A 24899-nucleotide genomic window follows, 5' to 3' on the forward strand; every position below is an offset into this window, starting at 1 on the left:
TTTGTAAATGCAAATTTCTTCATGTTTTTTATAGGGCCCTTCACTACCTGTTGCCTCTTTAGCCATTTACCCAAATACATCTTTTATTTCCCTGAGTGGGCTGTGCTATTACACGTCATGGCTTTGCATCAGCTATTCCCTCTGGCAGAGTGCATGTACTCTTTTACAGAGTGCTATAATTGTTGGCTTTTTGTCTTTATCATTAGACTGAGCTTCTTGAGGTTGACAGGGGCTGGGTTCTATTCATACTGTATCTTGAGCATAGCATAGTACCTAGCATAATAGATACTAAATGTTTTCTGAATTTAAAATAAAGGTAAAAATCAGTTTTTTTCAACCATGTGAGTGGAGCCATTCTTTTGAGAAGACTTGAGTTCCATATCTACAGTAATAGCATTATAGCAATTCTGTGCAAGGTACTGTGTAAGACAAGCTCGTGAAACACCTAGAGATTTAGATGTTACAAAGATAAATTATCTTTAAATGCGCTATACTCATATACCTGTCTTTATTACATTAGGGGTTGGAGGTATTGAAACAGAAGCAGTTATGCTTGGTCTGCCAGCTTCTCTTACTTTACCAGAGGTGGTTGGATGTGAATTAACTGGCTCATCGAATCCTTTTGTTACATCCATAGATGTTGTTCTTGGCATTACAAAGGTAAGTTAAAATTTTGCTAGCTGTATAACTTACTGGACATGATTTTTTTTGTAAGTATGTAAGCCCCATAAGAGCAGGGATTTGGGTTCATCACCTCATCCTCAGCACGCTGATGTTATTAGCTATGTCATCACAGTTATCATCATAGTAATAATAGCAAAATTTAACCCTTTATACTAGTAAGTACAAAACAGTTTGTTGTGTCGTTGTTCGCTTGACATGTTAACTCATTTATTCCTCATTACAAGCCTATGAGATTGTTACTATTACCATCCTTATTTTAATTCTGTGAAAACTGAGACACAGTAAGGTTTAATGACTTAACCAGAGGGTCATAGGGCTGAATGGTCAGTGTAGAACAAGGTTTCCCACCCAGGCAGTCAGGTTCTTAAGTCCATGCTCTTAACCATTATGCCTTTTTGCCTCAGTGAATGTTTGTTGCCTTCGTGAATTGAAAAAAAAAAAAAATCGTATTTAGGAAATGTCTAATTGCATCTCCTTTAACACTTATTTGAATCATTTGTCCCCTGAAAACTATTACTGTATTAGATAGTACTTTAAAAATTATAGGCTGTAAAAATGTGGTAGTGTCAAATTTTTCTATTGGCTATTTTAACATTTAAAAAACAAATGTCACTCTGCTGTACACCTGAAACTAACACAACATTGTAAATCCACTATACTTCAATTAAAAATAAAAAGAAATGATAAAAGTATTATATAGAAATTTTTTCTCTGAATTTTTAAAATATTGGCTGCATATGTTTAATATATGTACTGTAGGTTTTCCTAAAGACAATAATTTGTAACTCTCCATCCTAAATTTCTAGTTTTCACTAACTTTATTGTAATGATTAAGTCCCATTTCGTTAAATGAATGAACCTGGGAAATGTCCCACAAATAATTCCAGTTTGGATCCCAGCGTCTCAGCATTTTTGGTTAGATTACTGGTCTGAAGGCTTTCAGAATACTCCGCAGGGAAAGTAAATGGTATTGCCTCCCTCTCACCATTTAGTATTGATCCCTCTTCCCTAATTAGAAAAAAAATTGACGTCTTGCAGAAGTGATTGATTCAGTGTGTGGTACCAAAAGATCAAAAAGTTAAATAGAGAATTGAAGGATTATTCCTAAAGGAAAAGGAATATCCCATTATAATTTTAGAAAAACCAATTCTTTTCCTTCACACATCCTGAAAATTAATGGTGCTTTTTAGATTCCTCCAGCTATATTTTTTCTTAACAATGTTCTACATATACTTTTGACATTTTGGCTTATTGATGCAAAAATTAAATCTATTATGTAGGTGTACCTTTTTGATTATTTTGTCCCATATTTGAGGTCCTGTTTTATTCATGATCTTTGTAGGATTAATCATATATTGTTTTTCAAAATGTATATTGTGGTACCTCATTAATTTGGGGAAAGCAGCATTTGGCTTGCTGTATCTAATCTATATTGCTCTTATCCTCAAAAATAAAACAGTGAAAATTAGGAAACATCTTTCTTTTAGGGTTGAGTTTCTGCATCTATAAAACGTTTGGATTAAGTGATCCTTAGCACTTATAAAATGTTAGAGCTTAACATTATTCATAGGTTGAATGTTGTTTCATACTTCATCACTGTGCTGAGCAGTCTCTCTATACCATTCTGACACCATTTTACAATTGAGAGAAGGTGGGTAGCTGTTTTGGTTACTTAAAAATGAGTAATAAGAAAAATGATTTTAGAAGGAATTAAGTTTGAGGCCACGTGTTAAATCCTATCAAAATGAAATTTACCTAGGGGGACTTCCCTGGTGGTCCAGTGGTTAAGACTTCGCCCTCCAGTGCAGGGGGTGCGGGTTCGATCCCTGGTCAGGGAGCTAAGATCCCACATGCATCGTGGCCAAAAAAACCAAAAACATAAAACAGAAGTAATATTGTAACAAATTCAATAAAGAATTTAAAAATGGTCCCCATCAAAAACAAAAAATCTTTAAAAAAAAATTTACCTATAATTAATGATGCTGTAAATATTTGGATCAGTAGTTGGAATTCAAAGAATTTTTATAGCAGTATATAATTTTTTGAATTTAAATACACAGTTTCATCAGTATACTAGTATTTCACTAAATCTAAGATGCCATCATTGGTTAGAAGCACCGCTGTTTTATGTGCTGCTAAGAAAGAAAGAAGACTGCCAGCTAATAGACACACCATAGAGTCTAAGGTATACGCTGATTTCAGAGACATTAAAATGGGAATCTTAGCCATTTTGAACTTTCAAGCCCTTTTCTACCCTAATAGTAACATTTGACCACTCTTCTAATGACTGTTTACCTTAAAATACCTGGAAAACCAGAATGAGTTGATGTTTCATAAAAATAACAGAGGACCTCTTTCACTGTCAGTAGTAATGGATTAAAAATTAGATTTTATAGTTTTCAGAAAATCCATGCTAATTTTATGTGTGTTTCTATGTATCTCTTTATATAGCACCTCAGGCAAGTAGGAGTGGCTGGAAAGTTTGTTGAGTTTTTTGGAAGTGGAGTTTCACAGTTATCTATAGTAGATCGAACTACAATAGCAAACATGTGTCCAGAATATGGTGCTATCCTCAGCTTTTTCCCTGTTGACAATGTGACATTAAAACATTTAGAACATACAGGTAAGAAGATATAAGATCACTAGGATAAATGTGTTACATTTCCAATGTGTCTATCTGAAATATTGTATAATAAATTACTACCTTGTACATGTTATTTAATGTTCATGAAATTATCTTATTTTAAAACAGCAGCTTTGAAATAAACTGCATCAGATGTGTTTAAAGAGTATTGTGTCCTCAAACCCTAGTCCACTGCGACCCATTTACAGCAGTTTAGAGGAGTTATTCAAACTGCTGATCTTTGCCTCACTTTTTCCCAATAATTAATAATGGATACCTCCACCCTGTTAGTGATCAGAGGTTGCAATTTAATGGAAGTCAGGCTTGCGCACATTCACAGCTGTTCTCTTCTACATCCAGGAAGAGAGGAGCCACGAGACAGAGTTTGGGAACCAGTGCTCTATCTAAAGAATAAGCACATAATTTTGTGAAAAGCAGCATAGGGTTACAGCTTCCAAATTCTTATTGTAGCCTGATTAACTAGGAACTTTGACCACTCTTCTGTTGACTAATATAGAAAATACTTGCAAAACCAGAATGTGTTGGTTTTATAAGGCCCCTATTCTTTAAAAAGCAGGGTCTCTTTATTTGATCCACTTCTTCTTTTAAGAGATCATTACTGAACTACTAATCTCATCGTAAGTATATTGGGGAGATATATTCTAGTATTCTTCAGTTTGGGGGCAGATTATAAGTCAGATGGCAAAATGGATGACTGGTCCTTTGGAACCTTGGAAGGAATGGTCCTCATAGAATACAGAGTTTTCTCTAAACTGGATTTTGGGTGGTAGAATGTTCAAGAGAGAAATGCCTTATTCCTTACATATTGGTATGAGTTAATGTCATAATGATCTGTCACTGTGTAATAAATTGTCCTTAAACTTAGTGGCTTAAAACAGCAATAATCATTTATTGCTGCATAGTTTCAGTGGGTCAGTAATTCAGACAGGTACAGATTGTCTCTGCTTCATGATGTCTGGAGCCTCAACTGCAAGACTTAAAAGCTAGGGCCAGGAATCCTGAACGTTTTTTCACTTGAATGTCTGGCAGTGAATGCTGGCCGTCAGCTGGGAACTCAGCTGGGACTGTCAGCCAGAACACCTATTTGTGGTTTCTGAATATATAATCTGGGCTTTCTCACATGGTGGCTTTTCAAGGGTTAGTAACGTGAGAGAGCAGGGGTGTGGGGGGTTGGGGAGAGAGAAGGTACATGCCAGTTAGCCAGCTAGCTGGCTAGAAATTACATTGCTCAGGTTTAAGGGGAATGAACGAATATTCTACCTCTTGATAGATGAATGTCAGTGTCACATTGTAAGAGAACATATAACTTGGGATAGATATTGTTGTGGCAATCATTGGCAAATATAATCTGCCACAGTTACTTACTTCTCATCAAGCTTACAGATAACTACCAAAATGTTTAATTGGAAACTTTATTGTTAACATCTAAGTTCTTTTAATTTCTGGAAGATCTTGTTAAATCTCTGTCCTTCTCTGTAAAACTATTCTTAACTTTCATTTACTTTATTCTTTCATTTTGACTATTATATTAATGTTGCTTATTGTTTAGGGAAAGTAATGAATTTCCTCTTTCATGGTGGCTAGTAATTTATTATGTTAAATTTTGTTACTGGTTTTTCTCTTGCAAACAATATTTTTGTGAGTTTTATATAACTGGCTCAGTATTTCTGATCTTGTCTGTGATTGAGTAACTTTTAAAAGGGGGGGTTCTGGTATGTATTTTATAAAGAGTTTTCATGAAGGGTAAAATTTTTACTATTGGGAATAATATCAATTTGTAAAGAAATCTTTTCTGAGTGCTTAGTAATAAGTAATATTTGTTTCTTGCTCATCACTGAAATTCGGCATCGTTACCCCCAAAGATTTAAAAATTTCTGAAAGGATTTTTATTGTTGTTAATCATCTTTTTAGGTTTTGACAAAGCCAAACTCAAGTCAATGGAAACATACCTTAAAGCTGTGAAATTGTTTCGAAATGACCAGGATAATTCAGGAGAACCTGAGTATTCCCAGGTATATACACAATAACCCTCCTAATAGTAGTTAAGACTGTAAATTCTGGAGCCTGACCACCTGGATTTGAATCCCAGCTCTAAGACTTACCAGCTATACAACCTGGGTACTTTTTTAACCTTTTTGCCTCAGTTTCCTCATCTCTGAAATATGAAGATAATATCTACCTCATAGGATTCTTAAGAGGTTAAGTACAAATTCATTATGACAGTTTCAAGCACATAGTAAGTCCTCAATAAATGATGCTGTTATTATTTAGCAAGTTAATGTTATTTGTGACCCAACTCTGATTTTATTCATTAATTTTACATAGATTTATATTACAGTAAATTTTGTGACATTTTATCAAGTCTCGATTTTTAGTACTTAAAATATAAAATTGACTCAATTTATCAGTCTAATTTTTTTCTGTTTTAGGATAAGAATACTATAATCTACTCCCCAAATATCAATTTTGATGATGTCTGCACCTGGTTAATGTCTATACTTTGTAAAAAATCCACCGTTACGAAGGGGATATACAGTTATTTGATCTTAAATGTTAAAGATATTTTTACAGTCTAAGCAAATATTTCTTATCTTTTGGAAATTTATATTGAAGTAGGTAGAATTCACTTCCAGGAAAGTTGTAATAAAATTCACTTTCTAGAAGTGTGTCAGGGATCTAAATCAACTTGATGTTATCATTGGTCTGGTTAACTGTTAAGCTCTTTTTTCTTGGGAAATCCATTTTCTCACCCAGCTTTATTTTTCTTCATAGCTTGTATCCCTGCCTGATACCTATCAATTTGTATAATTATTTGCCTGTCTTTCCCTCACTAGAATGAATACAAGTAGGCTCCATGAGGACAGGAACTTCACCTGCTTTGTTTGGCACTCTATCCCCAGCTCCTAGAAGAGTGCGTGGCACATAGTGGATGTTCAGTAACATGTTAGGTGAATAAGTGAATACATATAGTATATTGAGTGCCATATAGAACCCATAGGAATTGAATTTGTGTGACGTTCTGGGCAAATCTTTTAACTTCTCTGATTATTTTCTGGTCCCTTTCAGTTCCATTTATCAGATCTAGTGCTCTGTCCACATTTTTTTAAAAAGGGAAAGAATAAGAACAATTAAATGGAAACATTTTGGTGGTATAATGAAATGGAATAAATGTGCCTATTAAAAACCTGACCAGATAGATGATAAGAAATAAAACTAAAATTCATCAGGATGTTGATTTCAAGAGAAACTCATACATACTTAGACACAGACTAGGATCACCTGGATCCGTGAAATAAAAGTGTAAGAAAAGCAGGTGTTTCAGTTGTGCTCAACCAGAATAACAGGGCTGTTAAATAATGATGAAAGCCATAGTGAAGAAAAACTTGTTTGAATTGATTATACACAAACAAAATGTACATAGGGAAATGGTAGAAATACCAGAAGAAATTAATAGAAACCTAGCTGGGAGGTGGAATTTTTATAAAATATGTTTTTTTTTTTAAACCAAGGGATAAAAGCATGGTCTGCAGGGGCCTGGCTAGCTAAACTAGAACCAGGAGTAGAAAAACCCTTTTCTGCTGCGTCCCCCAAGCACCCTCTATTGACCAGACTTAACATCGTACAAGCTGAGAAAGGAGAAGTGTTTACTAAGCCCACCTCTGTTATCACAGAGCAGGCAAAGAAGGATGACTTTGGAGCTCAGAACCAATAAACTTAGCTGGCACAGGCATCTACTTTATCATCAGGCATGTGTGAAGACAGTGTTATCTCTGTGGGAAAAAACCATTTGGGGGGAAAAAAATTTTATACAGACTGTATGGTTGTTGTGCTAGTTTACATACTGGTCTGCTAGTCTTTTAGCAAATTTTTATATATTATGTTTCATAAATTAAATGGAGTTGTTTTAAAATATTTCTTGGGAGTGTATATCACCATTAAAACAAATTGCATTAAAACAAATGTGAGTATATTCATTCTGCATCAGAAAGTAGTACTCAAGTTGGAATCTGTACTTACGAATTCTAATTACTTTTCTCCCTCTTTTCTCTCATTTCCTAGGTGATCCAGATTAATCTGAATTCAATAGTTCCATCTGTCAGTGGTCCAAAAAGACCTCAGGATAGAGTTGCTTTGACAGATATGAAAAGTGATTTCCAGGCTTGCTTAAATGAAAAGGTAGATTACCTTATTTGTCAATACACTTTGTGCTAAGTAAGTAGTGAAGAACTAGCAGGATGACCCATGAACTCAGTCAACTGCTGTATTTTTATATGTTATTGGCACACACCAGCAGCCCCCTCCTTTGCCTCTGTCCAAAGTGCAAGTCAGACATTTTATGAGCTTGTTCCCAGATCCACTGTGAGGACCAGAGGTTGATTGGGTATATTTAAATAAAAATTTAAAGTTAAAAATTGAGTTTCTTAGTCATGATAGCCTCATTTCAAGTTGAATAGGTACATGTGGCTATGGCTCTTGTATTGGACAGCATAACTATTGAATATTTACATCATCACAGAAAATTCTGTTGGGCAGCACTTCTCTGGACTTCTGTGATTTCCCAGACTAGGACAAAACCACTACACTGTTGTGATTACTCTCTTAAAGTCTGGTAAATTAACTAAATACCAAGTGACCTCTTTGACTTTCAGGGTTTGTACTTCCCGTCTTGAGAATCATGGCTTCAATCTTGTCACTTTTTCTATTCTGAGAACTAGTAGCTGGCTTTCTTTTCAGAGCCTTTCTTTTTATAATTTCTTTTTTCTTTTTTTTTGAGGAAAATGTCAAACTTGTACAGGAATAAAATAGTGTAATGAATTCCTGTGTCCCTCACTTCAACAATTACCAACTCATAACCCATCTTGCTTCATCTGTTCTACATACATACAGACACACAGGATCATTTTTTTTTTTTTTTAAACATCTTTATTGAAGTATAATTGCTTTACAATGGTGTGTTAGCTTCTGCTTTATAACAAAGTGAATCAGTTATACATATACATATGTTCCCATATCTCTTCCCTCTTGCATCTCCCTCCCTCCCACCCTCCCTATCCCACCCCTCTAGGTGGTCACAAAGCACCGAGCTGATCTCCCTGTGCTATGCGGCTGCTTCCCACTAGCTATCTATTTTACATTTGGTAGTGTATATATGTCCATGACACTCTCTCACCCTGTCACATCTCACCCCTCCCCCTCCCCATATCCTCAAGTCCATTCTCTAGTAGGTCTGTGTCTTTATTCCCATCTTGCCACTAGGTTCTTCATGACCTTTTTTTTTCCCTTAGATTCCATATTATATGTGTTAGCATACTGTATTTGTTTTTCTCTTTCTGACTTACTTCACTCTGTATGACAGACTCTAACTCCACACAGGATCATTTTGAAGCAAATCTTCAAGGCCATTTTTAACAGAAAAAGTTTGTACCATCTCTTGAGAATTACTGTTAAGTAGGAATGAATAAAGAACAGCAAAGCCAAATAAGATCTGGATCCTGAGTAGTTGGCTGGACTCAGTAGGTAAAAGCTTAGGAACACCACCAGACTTCTGTCATGATTATTCAAATTCATGCTTCAGCTGAATTATAACTACTGAATGTCATGGACCTTCAGCATCACTCACAAATAGTCAGAACTTATCAAATGTCAAGGATCTGCCATATTTTCTACCATTCTTTTTTTCTATACATATCCAGAATATTTAGTTTATATTTATGTGCAAATTTGTATAGGTTGGATTTAAAGGCTTCCAAATTGCAGCTGAAAAGCAAAATGATATCGTCTCTATTCATTATGAAGGAAGTGAATATAAGCTGTCTCATGGATCTGTGGTCATTGCTGCCGTTATCAGTTGTACCAATAATTGCAATCCATCTGTCATGCTCGCTGCAGGTAGGTTGTGGTTTATAGCCATACATTTTCTGTTATGTTCACATTCTGTTTCTTAGATTATGCATGAGTATTGATGCCTGTGTTTGATATTGAGAACCTGAGTTTTTAATTAGGTTTTAAGGAGCCTAAGTTTGATTTATGTTATTAATTTTGTTTTATTACAAAGAAGGTGAATTTTTAAAATTATAACATGTATCTATGAGTTTTAGGTTGTATCTGTTATTTCTGTCTATTTAGAAGTATAGTTAATTAGCAGATCTCTTGATCTACTAGACGTTTACCATAGCAGTGTACTAGATTCAGTTGAGACACAAAGGAAGTAAAAGGTTATTGACAAGGAATATAAATGAAATCAATTGTATGTATGTGGAACAATTCATTAATTGTATAAAATCAAGTATAATAAATGTTAAATTGCTATTAGTTCATTACGATTATAGCATTTAAAATGGTTCATTTAATGATATGTATTATATGTGTACATGATGTTGTTATATATCCTTTTCCATTTGTGTGCATGATGCCATGATATCAGATTGTATCTTAATAATTTATAACGTAAAAGCTAGTATATCTACCACAATTTTTTATTTGTTTTAAATGAAACAAATCAGTAGAATAATGTGAACAAAATAATGACAGTAAATGTGTGAATTTTAGACTTTTACCCTAACCTGTTTTGGAGGTGACCTGTAAAATAAACCATAAACCCTTTCTTATTTCCTACTTTAATATGAGGGAAAGAGGGAGAGAAACATTGCCATAATAAATTATTGTTTATTTGCTATTGCAGGTCTTTTGGCTAAAAAAGCTGTTGAAGCTGGTCTGCATGTTAAACCTTATATAAGAACAAGTTTATCTCCAGGCAGTGGGATGGTTACACATTACCTCAGTTCAAGTGGAGTATTACCATATCTTAGTAAGCTCGGGTAAGTGATGGTTACCACTCTTTATATTGACATTGGTATTCAGCAGTGATTGAAACTACTTGTTAGGACCTTTCATATACAAAAAGAAGATAGAAAAAAACACTTTAGTTCTACTTGTTGCCTTGCCATTACCACAAAATCTTTGAGGCCGTATCACTCAGCAGACATTTACTAGGCATATTCAGTGAGCAGCAAGGCATTGTGTTGGCTACAAAGAAGTAGGAGATGTGATCTCTAATTTAAAGATGGAAACACAAGACAAACAAGTAAAACCAAGTAACAGTGATAGACAGGTAAGGGATGGTACCAAGTACTGCATAATTTGCATGAGTCATGTAGATCATCAGTTTTCAGAACAGAGTGAGATCTTATAGGTTGCATTATTAACTGAGTAAATTGTCTTAATTGAGGTTTTGTGAGATTATTGTATCCATTAAGCATAGGTTAAGTTGTCCCTGAACTTTGGAGAAAATAACTTATATTTCTTATGTACTCAAACAAATAATTGATGCTAGCTGTGTTTTCACTGTGTATTTTGGAACATAGTGTCTTATGTAAATTGATTCTTTTGCAAAACTGCCAAGTCTTAGGTTTTTTTCCTTTGTTTAGAAGAGCAGCTGAAAGTAATTTTGAGGATTATACCTGTAATTTTTAAGTTATATCATCTTGGAGTTTTTGTCAGGAGATTTTCTTGGGTTTAGTTGGTTGAGAATTAAAAGATTACTCCTATCAGAGTACCCAATTACAGTGCCTCTTTGGGGGCCTTTGGTCGGATTGTTGCAGCCAGGTCCTCTTGATATTTGACAGTTTAAACCCCTTTGGAGGAAAGTATAATATCGATTTTTTGAATGGTCATGTTATATATTCCTAGCGAGTAGTATCTGAAGAATTTTCTTGCGTAGTGTGATAAGTTTTGTGTCAGATTTAGTTAACCAAATTTAACTAGGGAGTGTCCTAAGTATCGGGACTCTTCAGAGGTTTGCATTCAGTACAGATAGTGTGCCTGAGGGTCAGACTTGATTGCTCAAAAGCTGTGAAATGAACATGTTGATGAAGGTTCGTGTGTTGTGAATATTCTCTTCAGCAATCTTACTACAGTGATGGAAATGAAAGATAAGACTTGTCCTTTCTTTACAAATGTTGTGATTTTCTGTCCAATCACATTTATTTTTTGAAATGCAGATTTGAAATAGTTGGCTATGGATGTTCAACATGTGTGGGAAATACAGCACCCTTATCAGAAGCAGTTTTAAATGCAGTAAAACAGGTAAACTGTGTGGATCAGTAAGACATCCAAATGGTTTTTCTTAACTGTATTTCACTATTATCAAAAATATATATTAATGTATTTATATTTCTATAGTCCTTGCATCTCTTGGGAAGAGTAACCTATCAATCATAAAATGATTCTTTGAAGTCATTTTTAGAACCTTGAACTAATTCCTTAATAGTGTAAGGAATTATTTTAGTTTATTTACAGTATTGATAGTTCTGTACCTAATAATTGGAAATAATGCTTTTGGTTATCATGCCCTCAGAAGTGTAATATTTGAGATTTCTTATATGTGATTATCCAGATTTGTATCATCTCTTGAATTGAATATATTCATTTGTGTTTTTTGTTTTTTTGTTTTTTTTTTTCAGGGTGATTTGGTTACTTGTGGAGTTTTATCTGGAAATAAAAATTTTGAAGGTCGTCTTTGTGATTGTGTTCGTGCCAATTATCTTGCCTCTCCACCCTTAGTGGTAGCTTATGCCATAGCAGGCACAGTGAATATAGATTTCCAGACAGAGCCTTTAGGTATCTTTTCCTTTATATGTATACATATACACCTGGCGCACACTTTTTTCCCCAAAAGTTGTACTTTTGAAATGTTTCCTAGACTGTTCATTTTTTGAATTATTTCAGAAAATCTTATCACGACGCATTATTAATTTTTGACTCATATGAAGAATATATAATGTGCAAGTAATTAGTTCTTTCAGCTGCTTACACCTGAAGTACTCTTGTTGAATAATATACTTGGTTTCTATGATGTGTCTTTGAAAAGATGTGAACATTTTGAGGGAGTTACTTTTTATACTAAATTTCATATGAAAAATTTTTAACCAGGTACTGACCCTACTGGCAGGAATATTTACCTACATGATATTTGGCCTAGTCGAGAAGAAGTTCATCAGATAGAGGAAGAACATGTTGTGTTATCCATGTTTAAAGCGTTAAAAGAGAAGACAGAGGTAAGACTCTCATTTGTTTCTTAAAAGGTTTAATAAAGTGGCAGTGTTTCTTTATTTCACGTATCTTTCTGAATAGAATCAAAATTAAAATTACACTATTTTGAATACACAGTTTTTAATGAGTGACATTTTGTATCTGGAATCTCTAGTATCTAAGAGTATCAGAATTTATTTATTTACTCATTAGAAATGTATAGCAAACATTTGTATTTGGCATCCTGAACATGGACACACTTCATAGAAACTGCCCTTGTTTGTTGTTCCCATTCAAATGGTTCAAAATTCAAAAGAAATAAGAGCAGACATTGAAATCTCCCTCCCACCCATTCCTTAGCCATCTACTTTATCTCCTCAAAGGCAACCAGTTATGTCAGTTTCTTAAGCATCGTTCCGGAGATGTTTTGTGTATCTAGAAGCTAATACATACATTCACACTTTTTAAAAAGAACTTAGAATATAAATATGAGAGCAAAAATGATAGTTATTCACTTAAATATTTATTGAGCCCCTAGTATGTGCCAGGCACTCTTCCAGCTGTTTGGAATGTATCAGTGAAGAAAACACAAAGTTCTCAAGGGGAGAGGCAGATAGTAAACTGTAGACAGAATAATTAGGTAAATTATACAATATGTTAAAAAGTAATGAGTGCTGTAGAAAATTACAGAACAGGGTAAAGAGAACCAATTGTGTAAAATTTGGGGAGTAGATTGCAGTTTTATATAGGATAGTTGAAAACATGGTATTTGAGCAAAGTTTTGAAGGAGGTGAACAAGTTAGTCATATATCTGAACAAAGAACAGGGCTTACCAGGTAGAGGGACCAGTGTAAAGGCCTTAAGGAGGGAACCATAATGAAGGCAGTGTGACTAGAACATAGGAAGTAAGAAGGATGGTGGTAGGAAATGATGTCCAGATTACATAGGGAATTTTAGGCCATTATTAAAATTTAATCTTGTACTCTGAAGTGAGATGGGGAGCCATTGGAAGGTGTGGAACAGGAGTGTCATAATCAAAAAGATTGCACTGTCTTTGAATGGAAACTATATTGGGGCAAGAGGGTTGGGTAATAAGAAGGATAGAGTCAGGAGGACCTATTGTATGTAGTAGTCCAAAGTAAAAAATGGTAATAGCATGGAACATGTGGGGTAGCAGTGGAGGTGGTGAGTAATGGTGAGATTTTGAATATAGTTTGAAGGCAGGACTAATAATACAGTGATGTAGGACAAATATGTTGGGAAAAAAAAAGGTTTTCTGCATGATAATATTCTTAAATATTAAAAGTATACCCCAAAACACACTTAATGTTTTGTTTAAGTTAAGCAACATGTTTAGATCTTTCTAACTTCTTTAGCTTTTTTGGGGCTCTGTAAAGTCTTTCACATTCAGTTTGTATTGAAACTTAACTCTTAGGGCATTCCTGAAAATCTGGTGTGCTGGAATTCGATGAGCAAATTTTATCAGTTCAGTCCAAAAATGTCATAATTTTATAGAATGCAGTATCTTAGCTTTCTTTCCAAATGGATGAGGCCTATTTTCTTTTTTTAATTCTAAGCTAAGTACTATGTTAATTTCCTCATTTTCATAAACCTCTTTTTCTGACTGCATTTTATCTTTCTTTTGGTTTATCAACCAAAACCATATTCACAGATGGGAAATAAACGGTGGAATTCTTTAGAAGTACCAGATTCAGTTTTGTTTCCATGGGATTTAAAGTCTACTTATATCAGATGTCCTTCATTTTTTGATAAGCTTGTAAGTACTTTTTTACTATTTGATATTTAAAAAATTGTTTGAAGTTTAAAAAAACCTCATGAAGAGTTAAATGCTTTCAACATTTTTTACCTTTTAGACCAAAGAGCCAGTTGCACTCCAGCCTATTGAAAATGCCCATGTCTTACTATATCTGGGAGACTCTGTCACGACAGATCACATATCACCTGCTGGAAGCATTGCTAGGAGTAGTCCTGCTGCTAAGTATTTGACAAACAGAGGGTATGTGTACATGGTTATAGGCTGTTTTTGTTTTATCTTTCTCATTAATTAAGAGGCTTTTACTGGTCATGTTCCTTTATCCAGTAAATTACATGCTATCATGGGTGTCTGATTGTCTATGTATTTGACCTAAGCAATAACTGGGATACCTGTTGTACCTGCTTTTGCTTGTAACTTTAGAAATTGAAATTGCTATTTTAAATTGAGCCCTTGTCCATTAAATAAACAACTAATTGGAAACAGGAGTCTTCTTTTTCAGTGCTACTTTGTTGAAAAGTCAGATTGGTTTGACCTACCAAATAAAGCCTGATGGTTCTAACCATCTTCCAGTGTTGGACTGCACAATTTAAATGTGTGTATTTTGGGCTATAAAATGTACATGCGTGAGGCTAGGCTTGATCTGTATCAAATCAAAAGACAATGAATTTCTGCTTCTTGAGTGTAAAATTTCACCAGAATAGTAAATGTGAATGTAAAGGAGATCATTTACATAAGATATATAAATCCAAAACTAGAAAGATTTTGTTTCATTTCTGTGTGATTAATAACGTAGAGTTGCTCTGTTATCAAAGAACTGTTTTGACACCAGAGACAAAATTTTGCTAAAGGTAGAATTTGTGGTGTTGCTGCCTGATTAGCGTTTTGATGCTTGAGCTATGCAAATGATAAGACTTTTCATTGAAATATCTTATAAAAATCAGTGCTACATAGCTTGGTTTGACATGTAATACTGCATAGCTCTTACTATAATCTCATTAGTGCTATTGTGAAATCTGTGTTTGAATTTATTTTCTAGTTAATTGTAGTTTGGTGGGAGTTAAAACACTTTTTGGTAGAAATTGCTAATAGCAACTCCATTTGGTGTAATTTGATGAAGATAAATCAGTTTGTTTTACACACGGCTTTTGTTCATAGTGGTGAGAAATAAAATAAGTTTTATTTCTCCCAAATATTTTTTAAAAGGTGATTTCCATCTTGGTCGTAATTGTGACAAAGATTCCAACCCCCCCCCAAAGAAAAAGCCACCACTTCTCTCAAATACACAATTTTTATATTTATTGTAATTGCTGATGTGGATTTCTTAGCACAGTTAATACCGTAGTTTTCGTCAGTTAAAAATTTTATTTTTAAAGACACTCAAACCCCTCACCATCTGCATCCTGAAGTACAATGTTTAAATGTACATCCTGAGATAGGATGTTTAAATTAGAAGAATATTTGTTGTCTTTACATAAAAGACCAAATTAGAGACTGATGGAAGTTGGTTGTTGATTGTTGAGATGCTTATGCTCAGTTTTCTCTTGTCCCTAAAAGGTCATTTATATAGTAACCAATCCTGTAGCAATGAATACCCATAGCACACAGATAATGGTGTCTAAATACCAATTCTTAGGACAAGCAACCAATTCGTCTTAGAGAAATGGTTGATTCCAGGTTTGGCCCTGGAAAATATAGAAGATGATTCTAGATGTCTTATACCAAAAGCAAAAGAGCTATAGAGACTACCAAAGAGTGTTTTAATTCCTACCAAACTACAATTAACTACCAGGCTTTCTGTCAAAAGGTCTCAGGAGCCAACTTGAATCTGTCGCTGCTCAAAGATGGGACATGTTGAGCATCAATAAAGAATAATAACTGGAATGGGTTGAAACATAATGAATATGTTTAAATCCATGAGTTCATAATAATGCTAAAAGAGAAAAACTAAAAACTCCAAGTTACCTTTGGAAGATGATGGGAAACCATCTCATTATTTAACAATAAAGTCTTTCCTGTATGGAATGTATTTCATTATAACCAAATCATTGATGAAGGAAAGTTTGTCTTCATAGAAGTTTTCCAGCTAAAAAATGAAGAAGGAATAAGAGAAATAGAGTATCATTTTGCAGTCCCTAATGCTGTCTAGACAATGATGATCAATCACTGGTAGCATTCCAGAAAGAGAAAACCGGGTATCATGTGCTCCTGATGGAAGTAGGACCTATGCAGGATTGTTGCAAAAATTAAAAACCCAAATCTTGTCAAGTCACTAGATTTGACATCTGGTTAACAAGAAATACAGGAGGGAGAACAACATATGAAATGATACTGTGGAGATGCAGTCAGCACGGTCTGCATATAGGAAACTACACTACAAATGACCTAATTTCTTTAGATAAAGTATAAGAGGAGACAAAAAAGGAGAGGGAACATATAGATTAAAAAAGACTTGAGAGGGGCTTCCCTGGTGGCGCAGTGGTTGAGAATCTGCCTGCCAATGCAGGGGACACGGGCTCGAGCCCTGGTCTGGGAAGATCCCACATGCCGCGGAGCAACTGGGCCCGTGAGCCACAGTTACTGAGCCTGCGTGTCTGGAGCCTGTGCTCCGCAACAAGAGAGGCCGCAATAGTGAGAGGCCCGCGCACCGCGATGAAGAGTGGCCCCCGCTTGCCACAACTAGAGAAAGCCCTCGCACAGAAATGAAGACCCAACACAGCCATATATTTATAAATAAATAAATAAATAAATAAAAACACACATTTAAAAAAAAAAGACTTGAGATCAACTGGATGAATTTATAAACCATATTTGGATCTGATTGGAGCAAACCAACAACTAAAAAAGTAGTAGGAAAACCAGGGACATTTGAATATTGACTGGCTATCTGGTATTAAGAAGTTCGGAGGGTTTTGTTTGTAACAAGGTAGTATTTTTAAGTCCGTATCTTTTAGAGAAACATACTGAAATGTATACAGTTAAAATATGATATCTGAGTTTTCTTCAAAACAGTCTAATGGAGGATGATTATAGAAGAAACAAAGATTCCATGAATTGATTATTGTAGAGTAGTGATAGGCTCCTGGGCATTCACTGTTCTGTTTTCTCTACTTTTGTGCATGCTTGAAATTTTCCATAATAAAAAAGTGTTTATGAGTAAGTTTTACAATTTAATAATGTGATTATTTTCCATCTAAAATAAAAACTAACTTTCATAACTTTGTTGCAGCCTTACCCCTCGTGAATTCAACTCTTATGGAGCCCGAAGAGGTAATGATGCTGTGATGACAAGAGGCACTTTTGCAAATATCAAACTTTTTAATAAGTTCATTGGAAAACCAGCTCCCAAAACAGTTCATTTTCCATCAGGACAGACGGTAAGGATGTATACAGAGTATTTAGGCAGTTGCTAACTAGATCAAAATTTGTATTAAAATTTCTTATGTTTGTTTTAATCTACAGCTAGATGTATTTGAGGCTGCAGAGCTGTACCAGAAGGAAGGTATCCCACTGATTATTTTAGCAGGGAAGAAATATGGTTCAGGAAATTCAAGAGATTGGGCTGCCAAAGGACCATACTTGCTGGTATTGATTCTTAAATTTTGTCTTAAACTTCAAAGATTTTTAAATATTCCCTTTTGTCAGTAACATCCTGTGAAAGTTCATTTTGTTCATTTAGACTTTTTATGCCTACTTGGATCTCATCTGTGGGTGTTTTTAAGTGACCTTATATTTACGTTGTACTAATCTAGTTGCATTTTAATACTCTGAATTTAATTAAACCTACATCAGTCTTATTTGTGAAAATAAATGTGGTAGAGGGAAAGGATATTCTGTCTTAAATTATTGCTTTATAATAATAATTATTTATACCCATTGGTAGTTTTACTTGCCCCCTTTTCATTTAATTTTCTCTGATTTGCTCCATCAAAGGTTAATGACTCAGAGATAGTGGGCCACGTTTTACTTTTATCTTTTTCCAAATAGGTGATATTGGTCCCTGGCTGTCTGCTAGGAAGACATTTCTGTTGAGACTGTTTCCTTGTTGAAGAGTGAATAGGGGATCTGTTGGAGAGAATAGTCCTGTGACGTGTGCTCTCTGCCATTTCATACTCATACTGTGCTTCTCTTTACAATTGTAGTTGTTGAAGAGGCTGGTCAAAATACAGCCCTCATAGCTATCATAATCATACAAACGTCATTTGTTTTGAATCTTTAATTCCCCTCCCCCTTAAAATGTAAATACTCTAAGAAGTTGTGGGAATAAGTCTAATTCTTCCGTCTTTGTAAGATAATAATTTTAAGTACCAACATACTTCAGAGATACTCCAGTCTCAGTTCTTCACCACTGCAAGAAAGTGATTATCACAATAAAGCGAGCTGCACAAGTTTTTTGGTTTCCCAGTGCATATAAAAAGTTACGTTTACACTGTACTGTAGTCTATTAAGTGTGCAACAGCATATCTAAAAAAAAATTGTACAGGGCTTCCCTGGTGGCGCAGTGGTTGAGAGTCTGCCTGCCAATGCAGGGGACACGGGTTCGAGCCCTGGTCTGGGAAGATCCCACGTGCCGCGGAGCAACTAGGCCCATGAGCCACAATTACTGAGCCCGCGCATCTGGAGCCTGTGCTCCGCAACAAGAGAGGCCACGATAGTGAGAAGCCCGCGCACCGCGATGAAGAGTGGCCCCCACTTGCTGCAACTAGAGAAAGCCCTCGCACAGCAACTAAGACCCAACACAGCCAAAAATAAATAAATTAATTAATTAATTATTTTTAAAAATTGTACATACTTTAATTAAAAAATACTTTATTGCTGAAAAATGCTAACCATCATTTGAGCCTTCAGCAAGTCGTATAGTAACATCAAAGATCACTTGTCACAAATCACCATAACAAATAAAATAATAATGAAAACATTTGAAATATTACAAGAATTACTAAAATGTGACACACACATGAAGTGAGCAAATGCTGTTGGAAAAATGGAGCCTGTAGACTTCCTTGACACAGAGTTGCCAAAAAACTTCAATTTGTTAAAAAACATAGTATCTGCAAAGCTCAATAAAAACAAGGTATGTCTATATCATGAATATTAATTATAGGTATAGGTTCCCTTTTTTTTCCTGAAGTTTTTTTAGCTTTTTTGTTGTTGCGGGCTTTCCTCATATAGCTGTTGATCCTTGGCTGTCCATTCAGTTGGACATTAAAAAACTGATTACAAGCTGTAGTTGTGAGCTGCGTTTTGTTAGTGGGCCTTACTAATGATAAACTACCTTTTTCATTGAGATAGCCCTATATGTTAGTATCTGTAAATATTTTCTTTGGGCCATTCAGTTTCTTCATGGAAGGAGACCCATTGAAGAAACAGACTTACTCCCCCCATTTCTGATAGTATTCTCACCCAGCCTTCCCGTGAGCCTAGTGTTCCTCCTCAGTCTAGAGCATCCATCCTCTGCAGGGTGCTGGCACTCCCAAGGGGTGGAACAAAATCTTACTCTTTTTATGTATGAAGTATAGATATACATATACATACATAAACAGATACACAGTATATTTGTGACATTAAATTTTGGTGGGGGGGCAATGAGGAGGAAGGTGTGATTAGAAGGGAAATGTCTAAACTCCTTAGGAAGATAATAATGAAAAAAAGTAGAGAAACATGGGTCTTTAGCTGATTTTGTCCGGAGAATAGCCTCCCCTCTTGAGTGGGAACTGAGCTGGAGATCTTACTGCTTTTTATAGACTTCTAACTAGTATCCCAGTGTTCTGAGAACCTCATGCCTCTGAGTCTCAAGCCTTTTCTAGGTTCTTTGTTGCAAATTGACTCAAATCTTACTGGTATCACCCTAGTTTCAGTTTATCAGTTTGTAGTTTCAACATTGTCTGCTAAGTCAGTTACCTGTCTCTGTTTTCTGAATATTTATAGAATTTGCACATCCTGTTCCCTTTGTTGCTATGGGTTTACACTTCTTTATTCTTTTATTTTAGTGGCAATTTAAAAGGGAGTGTTGATGAACACATACGTTAGATCTACCATAATTAAACAGAAATCCTCCTGAGCCCTTTTTGAGTTTAAAGCAGCCGCCCCCAGCTATAGAGAGCGCTTACTATATGGTAGGCACTGGCAGTACTTAACCCTGGAGTGGCCGAGGGGCAGTTAGAAGGAGTTAAGGAGCTACTTAGAGAAAAATAACCTTTAAAAGATTTCTTTAAATACTTTGATGTAACACTGACCTTTAGTATGGGGTATTGGGTTTAAAGTTTTTACAGAAAAGCCAAAAGTAGAATTTTTTTCCCTTTAAAATGCTCAGTAAAGCAACTTTCAGAGATGAATGGAGGAAATAAAATGCATGTTTGTTACAGGGTGTGAAAGCTGTTTTGGCTGAAAGTTATGAAAAAATTCACAAAGATCATTTGATTGGAATTGGCATAGCTCCACTTCAGTTCCTTCCAGGAGAAAATGCAGATTCTTTGGGCCTCTCTGGCAGAGAAACATTTTCTTTAACATTTCCTGAAGAACTGTCTCCTGGAGTTACATTAAATATAAAGGTATATCTAAAATTCTCAAATATATGATTGTGTACTATATATTTAAATAGATGGTTGTAAATTGAGTAAAAAACAATTACTGTAAATTGCATACTAATGTCAGTTAGTGAACAAATTGTAGTTTAAGAAGGCTCTGTTTTCTCTGTACTTAAACCGATGTTAATATAGTTGATGTTCTCCGAGGAAAAGTAGAAAACACTGTATACTTAGTCCAGAAAGAAGACATGGACTTCGTTACACGCGTTAACTTCCTTTTCCTCGTTATCAGCTCTCTCTGTCCTGATCTAATTTTATCCCAGGCACCTACACCACTTTAGGAGAAGCCAAAATTGAGTGTTCAGGGTTAGAGTAACACAGACTTTACAACCAAGAAAAAAGGAAAAAGAGTAGCAATATTACATGCAATGAATATTTAATTTAACATAAAATGAACATGAGTAACAACTTCCCTAATTAGTAAGTCAAAATCTAAATCATTTGATTTAATGTTTTAGGTGATATAATACTTGTTATTTAGAATTAGGGACAAAAATAACATGTTTTTCTACTTAGCTGTGAAGTCTGTGGTTTGGTATATTAGGTGTTTTCAAGCAGGAGAAATGTTTCTCAGACAGAATATGAGTATAGTCACTGAATATGAAGACAGACGGTCTTAACCACTAAGTAAAACTTTGTAGATTTACCACTCATGTGAGATGTTTTTGTTTGTTTAAAGACAAGCACTGGAAAAGTATTCAGCGTGATTGCTTCCTTTGAAAATGATGTGGAAATAACATTGTTCAAACATGGAGGATTATTAAACTTTGTGGCACGAAAATTCTCATAGTATCTACTCACCATGGATACCTTTCATAACTGGTAACTGCAAACAAAGCCTTTTGTGCTGGACCCAGGAATCCTTACCATGGAGCTGCAGATAGTCCCAGTATGCTCACTTATCTCATCCATGGATGTAAATGATTATGAATCAACGTAGTGACTGAAATGAAATCTTCTTGATTTTAAATAATATACGAATGGTGCTATTAACATTGCTAAAATCAGCGTGTGAAGTGTGTTGTGGAAGAGGCCTGTAAGTATGGGGGGATATTTTATCAGACCATTTTGTAAATAAAGGCAGAATTTGAACTTGTGTTAAAGATTCTTATATGAGTAACCTTCCTGAAGTCTTTCGTTTAGTTTTGCACCTATAAAACTGTATACTACTGTTTGTTGGTTTAAGAGTAGCAGATTGAAATATAACAAGCCAGATAACTTTAAAATTGTGGAAGGTGAAATCTGATTTATACGTGGATTTTCAGATATATTCGTTCCTTTTCAGAATTGAGTTGCACATAGTTGTCATTCTTAGTTTGTAATACAAGCCAGGGTTATCCTAAGTCTCAGTCTAACTGCAAGGGATAGAACCTGCCCCAGACACAATCATTCTGTCCAATCCAGCCAAGGTTTCCTCCACATCAGAAGGTGGACTGTTACAGAATACAGTTGATTGCGTAGCACCATGTATTGGCAGTGAAAATATGTATCACATATGCAGCCCTTAATTTTTCAGTAATTTGCTACTGTGACCCTGGCAAGCCTCAGATGGCATTATATCAATTGGATTATTTTGCTCACTCTGTGTGATACTGTAACTTCCTATAACCTAATATTTTAGGTATTATTAACTAAAATTCCACACTCATTTGTGGTTGCTAAAGAGAACTTTATTTAATCATTAAACGCTAACATGATTTCCTCTAGATTTTTAAATTATCCACCCTAAATTATATGGTTGCTCAACCCTAAACATTTTTTAAATGTTGGTTACTTCTTAATTATTTAAATCGATTTCCTGTCATTTTGAATCATTTTACCTGGGATGCATGATACTATTAATTATGTATGCTTTTGCTAACCGTCAGGATAAAACACTTAAGTTATTGCTGTCTGAATACTGTATTTTCCCTATTTGCATGTCTGTTTATCACATCAAATGTTATGTCAACAAGAAGTTTGTCAACTTTTAAGAAAAAGGTTGGATAATTAATTCCAAAAAGTCCTATACCTTTTTTTTTTTAAATTAAGAAATTAAACTTAGCAGGCAGAAGGTTAATTGTAGTGATTTTTTTTTCCCACATGGAGATCATCATATGACCTAGTTAAGTTACTGCAATTCAGAATTAGCTCACATTGCACAGAATAAAGAATTGTTTTAAGCTAAAATGCTGAAATTACCAAACCAGTGGGTAAAGACCACTGAGAACTTTGCACATAATCAAATCATACAATCTTTCGAAAATATTCTGCAAATATGTGTTTAGACAATTAGATGGACTAGAGTTTGGCAAAATGATTTCACTTTTATTTAAATTTTTTATAAATATTTTCTTTGATACTTTCAAATCACATTGTGTTCTTGATATTTTATAATGCTGTGTATTTGTCAGTGCATATGTTTTTAATTTACATGAAAACATGAATTAGGGATGGAGAATTTACAAGTTGAACATTAAAATATCTGTTACAGACTTTGAAGAAATGATAATCCAGATTGTTATGTGTGGGGAAAACATCTGTTTTATTTTTAAGCCATACTGTAATATAATATGTAACCTACGGGCAGAGGCCTGGGCATCATCATAAACAGCACATCTAGGAGATGAAGAGGTGATAAAGCTAGCCAGCTATGAATTAAGCATTTATATTTCCAGTCTACCTAGTCCAGTAATAAATAATACAAGCAGATCTTGTATTTCAGGAACAAAATCAAGGTTCTCTTAATCTCTTGCTTATATACAATGAACCAAAAAGCTTAGTAAGCAATGGCTATCAATTTTTGAGGAGAGTCATGGATGTATGTCCCAGAGCATACCTGTATTTCTGCCTCCAGCCAAATTCTGTGTTTGCAAAAATGTGGCCCCTGTTGGTTTTTATTGTTTTACTTATCTCCTTTGTTGAATATATCTGGATAATTTTGTGTTCTAAAAAAAATACACAAATATTGTGGCAGGAAGTATAATAGGCCCCTTAGAGAAGCAAATTAGTGTTGTGAATTTAAAAGTACAATTTCAAAGGTCATTATCAACAGCAGCATTTTTGTTATATTTTAAGAAACATTATGCTACATTACCATTGCCATATTTCATGCCTTTGGGTTGCTAATCGCTGAAAATGTCATCCAGTCACTGAATTGCCACTGAAGTTGTTACTTCCTGTTTTATCTCCAAGCTGACATTTGAATGAGAGGTATTAGACTTCCTTTAGCTAAATTGCTCAGTTTTTCACTGGGAATCAAACTTCAGTGGTACTAAAGGACAAAAAGTACAGCTAAGACCTAAATCAGAATTCTAGTTGTTTGCATATATGGTAACAGTGTTGTGTGCATTCGCCTTCTCAGTGTTGAGTGAAAGGATGAGGAGAAATTATTTGACTGACATTTTTCTGTGGTTGAATTAAAAGACACCTTTCTTTTGCCTTTAGGTTTAGGAGAAAATGCTAAGATACTGGATGTTGACCCTATCTTAGTTTGATTTGGAGTTATAAAAGAGGGGGAAGGAGGTGGACTTAGTCTTCTTTAGTGACTTTTCCCCTTAAGTGTGATAGTGCTGATGTTTCTATCAATTTTACACATAGTATGTAATTATGAAACCATATATCTCACTTAAATATAAATCATTGTCTATTATTTAAAGCCAACAAAACAGTATAACAGTTTTAAGTTCAGTAATTTTAAGTATTGTATAGAAATATATTGGAGGCAAAGTTCAGTTGATGACAATTGTGTATATGTTACTGATGCTGTAAATTATTTTTAATAAAGAAAATTGTATTATCACATATTTGACTCTTGTTATAAAATATTTTGTGGTAATTGAAAAATAAAATATGATAACTTAAAAAGAAATAGGATACCATCCAGAAATTTCTCTTCAAACATGTTACTTAAATGTTCAGACATTAGTTATTCCCAATATAACTGCCAAAATGAGAATGAAAACCAAGATAAAGTTTGCAGTAGGAATAGCCTCGAGGAAACAATAAGTAAAGTTGAACTTGATTCAAGGGTTGTTCCAACAGGTACTTAGATTCATGGAATAACATTTTTAGAGTTGAAAAGACTAATCTCTCACCCAAAGCAGGATCCCTTGTCTAAATAACATCTAACTGGGCAACCTTTTCTTGAACATTCAAGAGATGGGAGACTGTGCTAGGCAACCCATTCTGATGAATAAGT

The 24899-nt window shown here is 34.7% G+C and overlaps 1 protein-coding gene across 2 annotated transcripts in view; it reads left to right on the top strand.

The window, feature by feature from the left end:
* The window catches only part of IREB2 (iron responsive element binding protein 2), a 56476-nt gene extending 32023 nt beyond the window's left edge, over positions 1-24453 (top strand). For both annotated transcript variants that reach the window (XM_061180020.1, XM_061180021.1), the window contains 15 exons: positions 521-660; positions 3136-3307; positions 5240-5340; positions 7388-7504; positions 9058-9217; positions 10011-10146; positions 11329-11413; positions 11791-11947; positions 12260-12384; positions 14031-14135; positions 14233-14375; positions 17362-17509; positions 17595-17717; positions 20498-20683; positions 21399-24453. In XM_061180020.1, coding sequence (XP_061036003.1) covers positions 521-660; positions 3136-3307; positions 5240-5340; positions 7388-7504; positions 9058-9217; positions 10011-10146; positions 11329-11413; positions 11791-11947; positions 12260-12384; positions 14031-14135; positions 14233-14375; positions 17362-17509; positions 17595-17717; positions 20498-20683; positions 21399-21509 — 2009 coding nt within the window. In that variant the 3' untranslated portion in view covers positions 21510-24453. The remainder of the gene's footprint in view (positions 1-520; positions 661-3135; positions 3308-5239; positions 5341-7387; positions 7505-9057; positions 9218-10010; positions 10147-11328; positions 11414-11790; positions 11948-12259; positions 12385-14030; positions 14136-14232; positions 14376-17361; positions 17510-17594; positions 17718-20497; positions 20684-21398) is intronic.
* Positions 24454-24899: the final 446 nt, after the last annotated feature.

This window comes from Eubalaena glacialis, chromosome 2 (genome assembly GCF_028564815.1).
Source record: "Eubalaena glacialis isolate mEubGla1 chromosome 2, mEubGla1.1.hap2.+ XY, whole genome shotgun sequence".
Taxonomy (NCBI): Eukaryota; Metazoa; Chordata; class Mammalia; order Artiodactyla; family Balaenidae; genus Eubalaena; species Eubalaena glacialis.